At 44.9% G+C, this 17585-nt stretch overlaps 1 protein-coding gene across 4 annotated transcripts in view; it reads right to left on the bottom strand.

Annotated features, from left to right (window-relative positions):
- LOC306877490 (intermembrane lipid transfer protein VPS13B-like) overlaps nucleotides 1-17585 on the bottom strand; it is a 190568-nt gene that overhangs the window by 20900 nt on the left and 152083 nt on the right. For all 4 annotated transcript variants that reach the window (XM_079429263.1, XM_079429262.1, XM_079429264.1 and 1 more), the window contains exons 42-56: nucleotides 16931-17283; nucleotides 16031-16192; nucleotides 9838-9993; nucleotides 9134-9397; nucleotides 7942-8025; nucleotides 7695-7870; nucleotides 7227-7403; nucleotides 6830-7037; nucleotides 6512-6700; nucleotides 6274-6417; nucleotides 5805-6070; nucleotides 5128-5255; nucleotides 4833-5053; nucleotides 4168-4283; nucleotides 3394-4082 (exon numbers count right to left, since the gene is read on the bottom strand). In XM_079429263.1, coding sequence (XP_079285389.1) covers nucleotides 3394-4082; nucleotides 4168-4283; nucleotides 4833-5053; nucleotides 5128-5255; nucleotides 5805-6070; nucleotides 6274-6417; nucleotides 6512-6700; nucleotides 6830-7037; nucleotides 7227-7403; nucleotides 7695-7870; nucleotides 7942-8025; nucleotides 9134-9397; nucleotides 9838-9993; nucleotides 16031-16192; nucleotides 16931-17283 — 3333 coding nt within the window. The remainder of the gene's footprint in view (nucleotides 1-3393; nucleotides 4083-4167; nucleotides 4284-4832; nucleotides 5054-5127; nucleotides 5256-5804; nucleotides 6071-6273; nucleotides 6418-6511; nucleotides 6701-6829; nucleotides 7038-7226; nucleotides 7404-7694; nucleotides 7871-7941; nucleotides 8026-9133; nucleotides 9398-9837; nucleotides 9994-16030; nucleotides 16193-16930; nucleotides 17284-17585) is intronic.

The raw sequence follows: 17585 nt of genomic DNA, 5'->3' as shown, positions 1-17585 counted from the left end.
TTCAGTAATGACCCTCTGTGACTTACCCTCTTTGTGGAGGACGTCAATGTTCATCTTCTGGATCATTGCCAAGTCAGCAGTCTTCTCCATTATTGTGGTTTCATATAATACAGTATATTTTCATATACTGTAGGGATGGTCATTAATTGAAACTCAAATGTAAATATTCTAATATTTTCAGATAGTGATTTTTGACTTTCATGAGCTGTAAGCTCTAATCATCAAAATTAAAACAAAAAAACTTTTGAAATGTTTTAATTTACATGTAATGAATCTAAAATATATGAAAGTTTCACTTTTTGAAATAACTTACAAGAAAAAAATGAACTTTTTCACGATATTCAAATGTTTTGAGATGCACCTATATGTGTATTCAGCTGATGGCGCAAGAGTGTGATATCCCATAGTCATGTGTTGTACCAAGTGAACTGACTGAATGGAATGGAATTATTGATTATGAGTTTTATTAGGAAAAAATAAATAAAAAACATTGTGATCAAAAGGAAAGGGAATAGAATCAGAGAATAAACAGATCACAAATCTCAAAATAATCAAGCATTTCTTCAGCAAATAAACAGGAAACTGTACAGATGACAGAACTAGATGCCAAACAACCTACAGTAATCAACATATACTAACATAGGGTCGATTTTACAAGGGTCTGTGTGTGTGAGTGTGTATATGTATGTATGTATACGTGTGTGTGTGTGTGTGTGCGTGTGTGTGTGTGTGTGTGAAAGTGAGTGAGTGTGTGTGTGTGTGTGTGTGTGAAAGTGAGTGAGTGAGTGTGTGTGAGTGTGTATATGTATGTATACGTGTGTGTGTGTGTGAGAGAGTGTGTGTGTGTGAGTATGTGTGAGTATGTGTGTGTGTGTGTGTGTGAAAGTGAGTGAGTGAGTGAGTGAGTGTGTTTGAGTGTTATAGGGCTGTGTATTGGCAAGAATCTGGCGATACGATACGTGTCACGATACAGGGGTTGCGATACGATATATACTGTAAGCAAGGCGATATATTGGGATATTTCTTATTTTAGGAATAGGATATATATTTTTTAGGAAAGCTGTCATTAAGAACACACCACCATATGCAAACCTTAGCAAAAAATAAATAAATAATAGTTTAACCAGAACACACTGTATTTGATCTGTATTTGCAATAATCAGTCCCTGTAACATTCAACATTATTGAAGCACTTTTTGTGCAGTACGAGTAAAGCGGGAAATATTCAAGTGCTTGCATGATTCTTTAGTTAAATGTATGTATAAAATGTATTTTATAAAAAGATATATTTATAGACTTTTATTTATAAAAGTTTCACAGTTTAAGTTTATAATTGTGACATGCGATGTCATAACATTTGATCTGAACAAAAAATTACATCTGCTTAATATCAATGACAAATAAAGTGCTTGCAGGATTCCTAAAGAAAACTAAACAATTGTAAAACAATCAAATAAACATTCTCAGAACTTTTCAACTTGGATTTCTCAGGTTTTTCAGTTTGTATTTATGTTGCGCGTGGAATCGCTGAGACGCGACGCGAGCACCGCCTCAACTGCACAAAACAGCCCTGAATTACGAGAAAGCTGCAGCTACACAGCGACTCTACTGTGGAATTATTTTTGTGTATTTATTATTCAAACAAAAATTCTGTATTTGAGAGCAAAAGGAATTATTTTGTAATTAAAAAATAAAAGTTTGCAAAAAAAGTCTTCTTAAGGTTCAAAATTAAAGTAATTGAAAGCAAAATAATTTGCAGTGTGTGTAAATCTTTAAAAACAATATTTTTTTCTTTGTGCACTTCAAAAAGTTTTCATCACTAATCCACAAATGTTGCTCTCTTTCCTGCCTTCTTTTTTTGCGGGTCTAAAACTTTTGTTTGCGAGTTGAAAAGTTTTGCTTGCGAGTGAAGCTGTGTGTCAGTGGGCGGTCTCTACGCACCAGGATGAAAGGCCCTTTTCTATTGGCCACTCTCGATTGAAGTGACAGGTTGACCACGCCCACTACGCTTTCCCGCCACTGACGCCAGTCTGACAGAAGAGTGAGCTTCTAGCAGCAATGGCCAGCAACCACTCCTTTACTGGGTAAGTTAACTAATTTAACATCTTAAATTCAGTGACTTAGTGAACTGAATTATTCTCTCTTCTCATGCTCCTCCACCTAAATACATAACGTTAGCTAAGCCTGTATGTAGTTGGTGATACCGCTGAATAGATTTGATTAGACAACAGTACCTTAGCTACAAGTTTCTATAGTCTTTGGTTAGCTAGCTGTTTTGTGTGTGTGTGTGTAGTTTAATTAACATAACGTTAGACACTTACATAAAAATACATACACGCGATTGTACCGTATTTTTCCTTTCTGAAGTTTTACATTTACATTTAGTCATTTGGCAGACGCTTTTATCCAAAGCGACTTACAATTGGGGAATACAAAAAGCGATTAATCTTGAAGAGGCAATCAGACAGAGGAAGTGCTCGTAACACCAAGTCTCAGTCATTGTTCAAATAAGTACAAGCTCGTAAGCGGAGAGAAACATAGAGGGAAAGAGTTTTTTTTTTAAGTTTAGGATGAAGTCAAGTACTGCCGAAAGAGATGAGTTTTCAGTTGTTGCTTGAAGATTGCCAGGGATCCGGCGTTCCGGATAGGGGTGGGAAGATTATTCCACCAGCCAGGAATGGTGAACGAGAATGTTCTGGAGAGTGATTTTGAGCCTCTCTGTGATGGTACCACAAGGCGTCGCTCACTATCAGATCTCAGACTTCTGGAGGGGATGTAGGTTCGTAATAGTGAGTGGAAGTAGAAACTATATTAACGCTAACATTAGTGGAGTGCTCTAATGCTAGTATTTCCTGTCACTGTTTAAGTTCAGAGATGAAGACTAGCGGTCGGGATATGAACTCAAAACGAAACAACTGCCATGAATCTTGTATGATTTTTTTTTTTATTATCCATTTATTTTTTAAATATCGATATTCCGTTTTGGAGAATCGATACAGTATCGCCAAACAAAATATCGCGTTAGAACCTGTTTTTATAACATTCATGTCAATATGTGTTGTATTGTGTCTCCGTGCATGTGTGTGTGTGTGTGTGTGAGTGAGTGAGATTGTGTGTGTGTGTGTGTTTGTGTGAGATTTTGTGTGAGATTTTGTGTGTGTGTGTGTGTTGTACCTGCTCAGGTGTGGTTTTGTGTTGTGTGACCACAGCTCTACACTTGATAGTGTTTGAGGTGTTGTTCACCAGGACAGTTTTATCCTCAATCTGCAAAACCTGAATCCCATATTTCACTGAAGACGACACACAAAACTGACAGAGCTGTGTGTGTTTGAGAATACGTGTGTGTGTGAGAGAGTGTGAGAAAGTGAGTGAGTGTGTGCGAGTGAGACACACCTGCTCTGAAGAGCGCTCCGGCGGCGTAGTGCATGGCGAGTGTGTGCACCAGTTGTCTAGGTGTGGTGCAGACGGGGCTGCGCTCGAACAGTGAGAAGGACAGCGGCGTGTGGTCGGAGGCGATGTACAGCTTGAGCGAGGCGTGGATGCTCACCAGCAGATGAAGCGGCTCGATGGACAGCTTCTGCAGCAGCACCGGCGTCACCAGAGCGTGGCTCGACTCCAGCACTTCCCATGGAACCGCAGGCTCCGCCCCTCCACCACAGCCCCGCCCACCCAGGGATTCTGGGATGTAGGTGTGAAAGAGCGTCTTCATGTAGTAGATGAAGGTGTCCTCCAGATAGACGCGTGCTGGCCGGACGCGAAGTGCGAGGCGGTCCAGCCGTCCATCGGCGGAGATGGTGACTCTCAGGGACAGGAAGCCGGCGTCGCTCTGAGGCTCCTGGCACAGGATGACTGGAAAGTGGAAGCTGGCACGCTCGTATAGCTGATTGTCCACCTGCAGGCCGGTGCAGTGGATCTGGATGGTGTGGACGGCCGAGGGTTCGCCGGGCGGCAGCTGGAACAGCAGTTTGGAGACGGTGAGACGCAGCAGCTCCACTGAACTGGACGGGCTGGTGATATCATCACAGAGCGCCACGCACGCCTCGTTCAGCAGAATCCTGAAGGACAGCGTCTGATCGGACAGCCTGCGGGAAACAAACGGGTGAGCAAGTCAAACACTGCCCTCTTGTGGAGAGACTCAGCACATGCGTGAATATAAGCATGCTTGACCTGTGGTGTGTGACGATGTCTTCCACTTTGCTCTCTGGTGCGAGCGTCAGCGTGATGGTGCCGCTCTGGTGAAGAACATCGATGTACAAACAGCCAAAACCTGGAAGAAAAACAACCTAGAAAACACACAGGAGCTCCAGTCATGAGACTGTGATGATTGGAGACACATGTTCACATCTACACGTCTACTGAGTGCTCAGAAACTGCTGATCTGATGCAGACTGAACTGACAGCACACACACACACGTCTCTCTCACACACACACACGTTTGTTTCTGTGAATTGTGGGAACTTTCCATAGACTTCTATTGTTTTATTGTGTTTCAGTGAAGCGCAGCACTGTATTGATTAACACACGAGCAGCTCCTGATCCGCCGGTGTGTACAGCATCTCAGATCCACACAAACTCCATCTGCTTCTGCTCGGAGTTTGACTCGCATTAATGAGCATTTGCCATCGCAACATGACACAAAAATCTTCACATACTTGTAAATAATGAAAAACGTTTATAAACCTTAAACAACTTAAACCTGTGGTTTACCATCAAAACAAAAGCTCTGTGGTTTAATGTTTGAAAGTGAAGAAATTAAGACAAACATTACTAATGCCATTTTAAAGTTTTATCTGATTCCACCCAAAAAGTTCTAGTGTGAGGTGCTGTGCACCTGTGCTCCAGGACTGTTGATATCGATGGCGTCAGTCCAGCCTGGTGAGGGGGGCGTGTCCGAGTGACCGGGGGGCGTGTCCGTCATGATGCGCAGCTGCAGGGTGGGCAGCATCTCTTTCTGTCTGCATTCAGGGAAGCTGGAGGCCTGATGAAACAACTCGTGATGGACAGACGAGAGAGCAGGAACCGTCCGGCTGAACACCTCCGACCTCTCTGACTCTGAAACACACTCAACATTAACATAAGCAAAGACCTGCAGTCCTGCATTATGTGTGTGTGCGCGTGTGTGTTACCCCTGGTGTTCTCCTTCAGTAAGAGGCTCTTGGGGCAGCGGTTGTGAATCAGCATGCGTGGACACTGATCTTCACTCACTGTCAGATACGTGACGCCCAGATGCTCCTGACAGGTCAGAACCAGAGGCCTGAAACACACACACACACACAGCTGAGTCACTTACTGCCATCAGAAGCCGCCCAACCCTCCTCTGCCCACAGACACCCCAGATGCCCGGGTGCGTCATTATTAACACCAGACTCTCAGAGAGAGAGAGTTCAGCTCAACACATAAGAACACAAGCGCTTGATCTCACGAGTTGCTGTGGTTCTGAATGTGTCCGATCACACACAGCTCAGTCTCAGTGCTTTAGCATTCATTAGTAAACGGTTTCAATGTTAACTGGGGCTTCTAACAGCAGCTGCAGTGATGAAATGTCTTTATCTATTGCCTCTTTTATTTAGAAGCAGGATTTATTCCACAATATTCCTGGCAAAATAACCTGGAATAGAAATAACGATGTTGGTGGTCAGTATAATCACGTCATCTAGCAGCAGAACTAACAGGACCAAACTAACCAGCTGATCTCCAGAATGACACTGATGTCTGAAGGACCTCTAGCGTCTCCTTGAGGACCGAGGTGTGTTAGCGGCACATAAGCACACGTGACTGAAGTGTTGTTGTGGTTCTGTGGTACCTGGTATTGAAGGGCCAGTCGGTGTCCGGCTCCACCGGTACAGGAACGCTCTGTCTGGGGAAATCTGCCCTGACGAGGGCCGGAGGACTCCACTGCGCCTCTGCACTCTCCAAACTCAGCAGCAGCTGCTTCGATGACAGCTGCGTGTCCTCTGCCGTCTGATCGTCCCGCAGGACGTCCCAACACGGCACGGCACCGCACACCTGATCTCCAGCCGCACCCGCGGGACCCAGAGCGAAGCTGGACGACTCAGGTTCGAGTGTGGGCTAAAAGAGCGACAGACAGAGAGAAAGAGTAATTAAAGAAAACTTTGGGGTGAATGTGAACCTGTTATGTGTTGTATTGTGTCTCCGTGCATGTGTGTGTGTGTGTGTGAGTGAGTGAGATTGTTTGTGTGTGTGTGAGTGAGTGAGTGAGATTGTGTGTGTGTTTGTGTGAAATTTTGTGTGTGTGTGTGTGTGTGTTGTACCTGCTCAGGTGTGGTTGTGTGTTGTGAGATCACAGCTCTACACTTGATAGTGTTTGAGGTGTTGTTCACGAGGACAGTTTTATCCTCAATCTGCAGAACCTGAATCCCATATTTCACTGAAGACGACACACAAAACTGACAGAGCTGAAAGAGAGACTGACTTTAGTCACCAGATTCCAGATTAATCTCATCCATGCAGACACAGACCACTGTAATCATAAAACACACACACACACACCTTCAGTTTTCCCGGCTGTGTTCCGAGTGTGATGTCCGTGTGTATGTATCCCTCCTCATCCAGCAGCAGGACATCTGCTCCGCCCCCCTCCGGCCACCGCGGCGATGACACCTCATGGACCAATCGCACGGCAGGAGACTTGTGCACCGTGTTAGTGTGCGGCCAATAGATGCCAATCTGGAACGCATCCTGTGTGTCGCACACACACACACACACACACACACACACACACGTTCATTCATGACAGAAGTTACAGTGATGATGCTCTCACTCAGGTACATTGCTGTAATGCAGGCAGACAGACAGATGGACAGACACCTTAAAGTTGGGCGGTATTATGGTTTTCCCAGCTGGTATCTGCACTATGATGCTCTCTGCCTCAAACATCCAGAGGTCCCAGTGTGAGCGGTTCACCAGAAGAGCCCACGGCAGCAGCTCCACCAGCAGTGTGTTCAGACCCGTGCGCCACGCGCTCAGGCGAACCTGCATCGGACTGTCCCACTGCGCCACCGACTCCCCCGCACACCTGCACACACACACACGTGTGCTGAGCAGTTGCAGACATCAGTTTATCTCACTGCTCTGAAAGTGATTCCAGTGATACCGTTCCTCTTTGTTGTTATAGTTATTAGTGTGAATGAACCTTAATTCAGGAGTGAATGCATCACATTACACGTACGTGTGTGTGCGTGTGTGTGTGTGTGTGTCTGCGCACCTGTCTGTCTGTCGGCTGCTGTAGGGCCACGCCGGACCGCTGGACGTCTTCTCTCCGTAGAAGTGCTCTAGAATATCCTGCTGGTTCTGGTTCTGTTCTGCTGCTACTCTGCTCAGGATCTGTCTGATAACAGCAGTGGACACAGGAACTGCACACTGAGATGCGTCCTCTTCCTCCCTGGAACACAAACACACAATCAGTGTGAACGAGATCAGGTCCAGTGCATCATGGGTGATGGGTCAAACGCAACAGCCAAGACACAAACAGGACAGAGAGAGAAGAGGAACTTTACAAGCTCCTGTCTGCGGCTCACTCAGACGAACACGAGAGAAAGTGTGTGTGGCTACGACTGTCTGTCTGAGCCTGACCACAGACACACTGACCGCAGGAGATTCCTGTGTGTCACTACAGGACAATAGTTTGTGTGTGTGTGCGTGTGTAAGAGAATATGTGTGTGTGTGTGTGTACCTGGCCTGGAAGGTGAGGTGGTGTGTCAGATCTTCCTCCATGTTCAGTAGTGCCTCCTGGTGGCCGCGGCCTTGAATGAGCTGTGTGTCTCTGTGACCCAGACTCCTCTTCTCCACATGAACCAGAACCGGATCAGGCAGGTGACTCCACATCATGAAGAGAGGACTGAACACAACCTGAACAAACACGCAGCAGTGGATGAGACGAAAGTACGTGTGTGTGTGTTTGTGTGTGTGTGTGTACTCACCACTCTCTGCTGCATGTGTGTGTTTGGCTCCAGCAGGATTCGTGTGCACCAGACATGCAGCAGTGATCCATTAGAACACGGCACCTGCACACACACACACACACACACACACGCTCGTTACGACACCCTGATGGTTCGACCTGTACTCTGTCATTTCCTGTGCTTGAACACAGCAGCTGATGTTGCTCATTCAGTGAGTCTCTGGACAGGAAGTGCAGGGGTGGACACAGGAAGAACAAACAATCCATCGCCTCACAGCACAGTCCCATCAGACTCAGGCGTGATGGGATGATCCTGTGTATTAAAGCGCTGTTTGTTCCAGTTACGACAATGATACCGCTGACGGAGGGTCATTCTCTCTGATTACTGATGATTAATACACGCACCTGTTTACTGAACACTGTCATCATTCTGCTGGTTAAATCAATACAGTCTGCTCACTGTGGGTCTCATTCACTAAGCATACGAACGTTTTCACGAACAAATCATGATTCACTAAAACATATTCTAAATTTAAGAAAAAATATAGGAACAGCTGAAAGCACATATGCAAAAATCACTCTGGCCGGTCTTAATCTGTATATAAGCTATATTTATAATGTATGTTTCATCTTATGATAATAATTATATATTATATATAATTACAATAAAATGTACATTTCGTCTTAAAATGATTTCATCATATACAATAACAGAGTAAGACAAGCAGCTATGACTAAAGCCTGCGCTGCGAGGTTCCTCTGAATAACAGCGCTTGTACAGCCGGCTAATGAAAGCTCTGTAAACTGGTTTTGTATGAAAGGTGTTTTGTTGTGTATGAACTGATTTTGAGGATTGCGCACCTGGCATTGTTTAAAGATCTGGCAAGAGCGTGTCTGTAGACAGCGAGGCTCATGTGGACCTGCATGGAGTATCTTTGACGAAAGACTGAAGGAAAACCCTTATATGGAGATGATGTGGGCGTGTTTTATGGAAATGACTAAACTCATGCATGCGGTCGCTCATTTACATTTCTCCAGATTCACTAACATTAGGACGAGGTTAAGAACAAATTCATGTGTGTACGCACGTGTTGTGAATTAGGCAGAACATTTTTGTGAGAAGTTTGAATGTGCGTATAAATACGAATAATCTCTGGCATTATTAGTGAATGAGAGCCGGTGATGATGACTGGTTACTGACGGCGACTCGCCTGCACCACAGAGCTGCTGTGTTTGTCGCTGTGATCCAGACAGACGTCTTGTGACCAGGCGTCCTCGCCGCAGGCGCGCACACACAGCTCCGTCAGCTCCGGGTCCTCCAGCACAAACGAGGCCAGTATACTGTCCGGCTCCAGACGGGCGACGCGCTCACGCAGCTCCGGCTGACCCTCCTGACCCGTGTAGTGCTGCACCAGCCGCAGCTCGATGCACTGATGCAGGAAACTACACATCACCTGCCTACCACAGATGATCACCTGACAGAGAGAGAGAGATTTATGGATGTATATTATATATATTTTTGTGTCTGTGTACATGTTTCTGGACTCCTGTAAGCTGCTTGACTCTGATGACGAGAGTATGTGTGTGTCCAGTGTGTGTGTGTGTGTGTGTGTGTTTTTGTATTCCGGTGGGGACTTAAACCTGAATACACACAGAGTCATGGGGACTTGTGTCACGGTGGGGACCTAAATTGAGGTCCCCACGGGTAAACAAGCTTATAAATCACACAGAATTAAGTTTTTTGAAAATCTAAAAATTCAAAAAGTCTCCTGTGAGGGATAAGTTTAGGTGTAGGGTTGGTGTAGGGCAATAGAATATACGGTCTGTACAGCAGAAAACCATTACGCCTATGAGAGTCCCCACAAGGATAGCGAAACAAGTCTGTGTGTCTGTGTGTGTGTGTGTGTGTGTGTACTTGTTTCTGGACTCCTGTGAGCTGCTTGACTCTGATGATGAGAGTGGCCGTCTGTCCTTTATGTTGGATGGTTCTCAGTAATGTCCCTGCGTCGTCGACACTGAAGGGTTCGGCCCAGCGCCAGTTCCCCCAGCCCTCCATGCAGATGTGCAGCAGCTAAAACAGACACAACATAAGCGTATGACTGACAACATCCACTAATTTACTGGCCAAAAATATAAAATTTTACTATAGAGGCTGTATTTGCAATTTTTTTCTGATAAAATTTGTGATTGCTATAATTTATGTAATATAAACATTATGATGATGATTACTTTTGTTTTATGAGTGTGTGTATATATATATATATATATATATATATATATATATATATATATATATATATATATATATATATATATATATGAAACAGGATAAATGTAAACATTTAAAGTAGGGATGCACGATATTATCGGACTGATATCGAAATCGGCCGATAATGACTTTAAATGTAAATATCGGCATCGGCCTGACATGCAAAATTATGCCGATATGTCTTGCCGATAAGGGGAAGGGGTTAACTCGCATGTGCTCAGGGTGTGCTAGCGATTAGATCACGTCAGCAATGTGGCTCATTCTTGAAGCAAAGTTTTGTCTGAATGATCAATAGATTGACTGTTTTGGATTGCTGCATTTAATGTGTGAAGGCATGTACAGAATGACGCGTTCGGTGTGGGATAGAGTAAACAGTTATAGCACAAGCAGGGGCAGCAGTGACAGCCTCCCCCAGGTCCTAATGCCCGTTCGGTAAGTAGTTTTAATAGTAGGGGCGCAGTTGGCCTACTTCTAATTAAATTAAAAGTAAAATAGCCTACACAAATAACATTTAGACTGTGATTCTGATTAAATAAAGCAGTAATTGATGTAATAAAATAAGTATGTTTTGATTTAATGGTCAGAAGCTATAGCTTACATGAAAAAAAAAAAAATCACAAACATGACACTTGTAAATTAAATAATTTTATATATACTGATTTATTAATGTGTAACGTTTTATTTTTTAAACAAATCATGAGCTCTAAAAGATTTTCAGAATTTTTACAACTCTTGTTTTAGACCATCTACAAATGTTAAATCTTAAAATAAAATATTAGGGTTAACACTGCATCTTTCTGGGGGAAAAAATGCAGCGATTGATATAGTTGATTTATATTTATTTTCAAAGCTTCAATGTACTGTTAAAAAACCTTTATTATTTTTTATTTAATTCTAATAAATAAGTTCTTGTTAAAAACTAACCAAAATTAATAATATTTTGCTTATAATTTCTGCACAGGAGAGACTTGGTGTTGTTTCCAAACAAAAGAAAATATATCGGTATCGGCCAAAATGAGTTGAAAAAAATCGGCATATCGAATATCGGCAGAATTCCAATATCGTGCATCCCTAATTTAAAGGGGTCATATGATGTGATCAAGTTTTCCTGCGTTACAAGCTGTTCGTGCATAGATAAGATCCCTAAAGTTGCAAAGACGAAGGTTTCAAAACCAAAGAGATATATTTTTTATAAAAGTTAAGACTCGACCACACCCTCCTAAAACGGCTCATTCAAACACGCCCCACATGTCTACGCCACGGTGTGGGAAGATTTGCAAAACATCACCCACATGTATACTCAATGAAAGAAGGCGGAGCTATTATTCTGGCTGTAGTGTTGTTGCTGCCGCCGGCGCCATGTCCTGGAGACGCTGTGTTTCGTTGTGAAAGCAAAAGTACTTTGTTTGGGCTTCCAAAAGAGGACACAACTAGAAATCAGTGGTTAAGTTGTATTTACAACACTGTTCCAGAACAGTTCAACCCAAATATTAGAGTGTGTGCAGCAGAGTTTAACATTTAACAGAGTTTCCTGATCCTGAGAGAGTAGCCTACAATGCTGGCTGCTCAAAGACTGTTTCTATAAAGTGGGGCAGTTCCAACTTTGCAAGAACAGTCTGGTGTTTCTGACTCACAGCCTGTAAGTACGTTTTCTTATTTAAAGAATTTGCCTCTGACTATTCAAACACGAGTTTTGAACAGTGTAGAGTAGTGCTTGTTGTTTGTCATTTCTCTGATCACAAATGCAGACATGGTAATGTTTACATGAAAATACAGTATAAGTCATTATAATCAGTAATTATGTCCCCACTGGATGCAACAAATGCCTCGTTTATAATGGGTTTTATTGTTTTAGTCTCGTCACGCCAGGACATGGCATCACAATATGGTAAGGAGCGTAACATTTCTGTCTCACGCTTGAGGTATTCGGCCAATCACAACGCACTGGATAGCTGGCCAATCAGAGCACACCTCGCTTCTCAGAACGATGAGCTTTGTAAAAATTTACGCATTTCAGAAAGGCATAATGTACAGTACGTGGAGAATAATGTGTTTTTTTAACCTTAAAACTCATGAATACATTGCATTACACCAAATACACAAAATAATGTTCTTATTAGCAACGTCATATGACCCCTTTAATACTATTTTTATTTCACAGAATAAGAGCAGTGTCAGAGTTCTGGCGAGTTCTGTTCTGCTGTTCATCACATTAACCCTGTTTGTCAGATTGAGACTCATCTGGCAGCACTTGAGCCACATATGAACAAAAACACTCAAACATCATCTTATGATCATACAGAGACAGCAAAACAACACACATACACACACACGGAGTATAACAACAAAACACACATGAGAGACAGACAGGACATGACTAGCACTTACACAATGATTAAACACTGACACACATTTGTGTTCATTAGATCCTGATTTTAAAACAAACTGAAAAATACCCTCTTCACTGCACGTGTGTGTGTGTGTGTGTGTGTATATCTTTGTGTGTGTGTGTCAAGTGAAGTGATGTCACCATTATATAGCATTTTTAACAATGCAGATTGTGTCAAAGCAGCTTTACAGGATTAAATATGAAAATAGTGTCGAAATAATTAATAACCTTTATTTAACCAGGAAGTCAGTTGAGAACCAGTTCTCATTTGAAATGACGAGTGTCACTGTGTGTGAAATAGTGTGTGTGTGTGTGTTCAGTGTGTGTGTGTGTGTGTGTTCAGTGTGTGTTCAGTGTGTGCATGTGTGTGTTCAGTGTGTGCATGTTCATGCTGAAGTGTTGGCAGTGTGAACTCGTGTTTATCATTCATGAATGTGGAGTCTGACAGAGAGTCTGTTGGGTCAGAGTGAGATCACACCGACACTCTGAACTCCTGAGCGCCGCTCAAACTGTAAAGTCAAACAAATTAAGCGTGCGGGTCAAGGCGCGCAGTGACCGCGGTCAGGCCTGATCCTCGCGCTTTCCTGGCCGTTTGAAGGTGGATTCCGTTACGAAAACACGGCCAATCAAAGGCTGAAGTCAATTTGAGCAGATCTTCCTCCTCCAAAGGGCTGCCGAGTGGAAATGACATAATTTCTCAGATCTCTGCGCCGTATTACTCATCAGGAAGCAGCGGCCCAAGTGCCTTGACCCTCTTTATTTTTACAACAGCCCATTTTCTAGCACCCATGGCCGAGCTCAACCTTCGGGGAGAAGCCATAACAGCGGCCCTCGCCTCACATCAAATGCCCGCCGAGTTCAGCTGCGAGACAATCGACCAACTGGACACGCAAAACACACGTGAGAAATACCTGAACGAAATGATGGCCGTCAAACACGGTGACTGACACTAAACACATCTTCTGCAGGAACCGTGTGCTGATTTGATATCAGTGTTTTCGCTGCAACACTGGAGCATCGAACTGCATTGAAGTTGCTAACATTCACCGGCTTGATGTTTCTGAGCGCAGATATTCACACGTTGCTGCATAATCACAGAAACCAGTGCAAACACACCCATCCACACCGGCGGCAGTAACTCAAGCTGATCTCTGGGAAATTATGGATGTGTGATGCAGCTATAATTGTGATGGGTCGCCAGGGGCTTGTTCACAATTCAGTGACTCAACACATGACCTCATGGCGGCCTGAAGGAGTTTGTCTCTGTGTCCAAACAGCTTGTGTGTAAAAGAGGCCCGAGGACGCGCTAAAACTGCAAGATTTACTCGGTATCTGTGAGTGAGCGTGTTTACTGCGACTGTAATTAAGACCATTAACTGTGAGTGTCTGTGTGTGTGTGAGAGAGTGTGTGTTTTAGGGGTTTGGCAGCAGCTACCGTGATGAAGCCCCCCCCCCCCCCAGAGGAACAGACAGGAAGTCAAATATCCGCCCAAATTCCATCCAGATTGGTGCTAATGGTCTCCATACTGAACGCGCCCCAGACAGCGTCCACAGCCCTGAAGTCATTCGCATGCCACACGAGTCCCAGTGGAGACACACCCCCCCACACCGCAGTGCACAGTGGGAAAAAGAGCCCGAGCATTTAGTGACTCAAAAATACTGGAGTAATAAAAACCATCCGTCAAAAACGGCAGAGAAGAGATCAAGACAACAGCAGCAGACGCTGCGCCATCCTCTCCTGTCCTGCAGCACCAGGACTTGAACCCGCAGCGCGTCAGACAGACCGGACAAACAGCCTCGGACCGAACCGCCAGAGAGGACGACAGTCAGGACGGCACTAGACGCTGCGGTCACAGTGACAGACAAACACAGAGAGACGCGGCTGCTGTGGTCAGTGTGTCTGAGCATCTCTGGACGCGTTCAGACTGCGGCCGCTGGAACAGGAAACTCTTCCCAGATACAGACGCACATCGTGTTCATGAGGAGGGAAAAATCCACGAGCCTCTAGTGCTGAGTGTGTGTGTGTGGCACAATAGCTGCCATTCACGTTCAGGCATTACCTCACACACACACAGCGGTGCATTCATGAAGTGTGTCACGAGCGGTGCTGCTGCAGGTGTTCAACTATTTACTGTTACACACACACACACACACACACACACACAGAAGGACAGACAGACACACACACACAGAAGGACAGACAGACAGACACGCACACACACGGACAGACAGACACAACACACACACACACACACACACACACACAGAAGGACAGACACAGACACAGAAGGACAGACAGACACAGACACACACACACACACACACACACAGAAGGACAGACAGACACAGACACACACACACACACACACACACACACACACACAGAAGGACAGACAGACAGACACGCACACACACGGACAGACAGACACAACACACACACACACACACACACACAGAAGGACAGACAGACACAGACACACACACACACACACACACAGAAGGACAGACACACACACAGAAGGACAGACAGACACAGACACAGACACACACACACACACACACACACACACACACACACACACACACACACACAGAAGGACAGACAGACAGACACGCACACACACGGACAGACAGACACAACACACACACACACACACACAGAAGGACAGACAGACACAGACACACACACACACACACACAGAAGGACAGACAGACAGACACGCACACACACACACACACAGAAGGACAGACAGACAGACACAACACACACACACACACACACACACACACAGAAGGACAGACACAGACACAGAAGGATAGACAGACACAGACACACACACACACACACACACACACACAGAAGGACAGACACACACACAGAAGGACAGACAGACACAGACACACACACACACACACACAGAAGGACAGACAGACAGACACGCACACACACGGACAGACAGACACAACACACACACACACACACACACACAGAAGGACAGACAGACACAGACACACACACACAGAAGGACAGACAGACAGACACGCACACACACGGACAGACAGACACAACACACACACACACACACACACACACACACACAGAAGGACAGACACAGACACAGAAGGACAGACAGACACAGACACACACACACACACAGAAGGACAGACAGACAGACACGCACACACACACACAGAAGAACAGACAGACAGACACACACACGGACAGACAGACGGACGGACGGACGGACAGACAGACAGACACAGAAGGACAGACAGACAGACACACACACACACACAGAAGGACAGACAGACAGACAGACAGACACACACACACGTACGGACAGACAGACAGACAGACAGACAGACACACACAGAAGGACAGACAGACAGACACACACACACACACAGAAGGACAGACAGACATACAGACACACACACAGACAGAAGCACCTGTGGGGATTTGTGGGTCCTCCAGCTGTACTGGTGACTCTGGTTGCTCTGCAGTAGGATGTTCTCATCTGTGTCCACCTGTCCGAACCGCAGAACTTCCTGTGTGTCGTTACAGATGACGTAATGACTGAAAAGCACTTCCTCCGCATCCAACACTCCGTTCTGAAACACAACGAACAGAGAACATCAGCTCAGTCATCAGAGATCGTTTATTGGATGTGGAAGAAATTTGATAAACTCAGATCCAGTTCCTGTGCTAGTCTGGACTCATGTGAACTCATCATCTCATGACAGTCTGATGCTTTTAATGCTACTGCTTGTGTGTACAGACACACACTTTACTGGAAACTCAACACACCAGCAGAACCTCCAAACTCTGAGTCACACCAACATTTCCCATCATTCTCTCCTCTCTCCTCAGTGTATGAGCTGTTGTTGGACCTGTATAGTGTGTGTTGTCAGGGGAGCACAGATGTGTGTGTGTGTTTTATAGGGAAACACAGTAACAGTCCACAGGAAAACACTAATCCTCTCACATTTACAGAGTCACATGATACAGTGATGAAAGAGTCACTGTCTGTCCATCACTTATAAATACACACACTGAACATCCAGAACCAGCAGAACTCTGGGACAGATCACATTAAACAGCTCTATAACTCAGCTCTGTAATCTCTGTCTGAGCACATGTGACTGTCTGTCAAAGGTGTGTGTGTGTGTCTGTGTGTGTGTGTGTGTGTGTGTGTGTGTGTGTGTGTGTGTGTGTGAGGGTCTGACGGATCTGAATGTGAGCGACCCAAACAAACTCCAGCAACTGTCAGAACAACACCGTCTCCTTTACAACACTTTTACTCCACATCACTGATGCCGTCACGCTCAGCAGAGCTGGTCTGGTCTCACCTGTCTCCAGGCCTGCAGCGCTCGGTCCAGCGTGTGAACGGCATACTGGCCTGCGGCGGCGTGCAGCGGCTGTAGCGTGGTGTCGCAGTGCAGCGTGCGGCGTGAGCGTGTGTGTGTGTGTGTGGCATTTCCCCGCAGGCTGACAGGCTGAAGGACGGATAGGTACGTGAGGTTGCGGTACTCCAGCAGTCTGCAGCTCAAAGTGGACGAGAAGCTGAGCTCATGACAGCACTGCATCACGTCACTCCACTGACGCACAAACACACACGGCTCGCGCACACACACCACCGCAAACTCCTGATCCTGAGGCGACTTCCTGTCTGGGAGGAAGGGGCGGAGCTTCTGGCACGGTGCTGCGAAAAGAGAGGAATTATACAGAATGTTAACTTTTTTTTCACATTTAACAAAAATAGTGCTTTATTTTTATAGTATTTATTTTACAATTATTTCTTCATTTTTATGACTGAAATAATAATTAGCTTTTCGTCAACTTATGAACCTTGGGAGACTCTCACTTTACATTACCCTAAATAATGTAAATAATGACAATATTTTCACACACACACACAAACTTGAAGTTTTTGGAGATTTTGTCAGGTTTTGGGTACAAATTTGTCCCAAAAATATGGTAGTAGGTACACTCGCGCACGCACAC

The sequence above is a fragment of the Barbus barbus genome (genome assembly GCF_936440315.1).
Source record: "Barbus barbus genome assembly, chromosome: 12".
Classification (NCBI taxonomy): Eukaryota; Metazoa; Chordata; class Actinopteri; order Cypriniformes; family Cyprinidae; genus Barbus; species Barbus barbus.
This window is presented reverse-complemented; position numbering and strand designations above follow the sequence as displayed.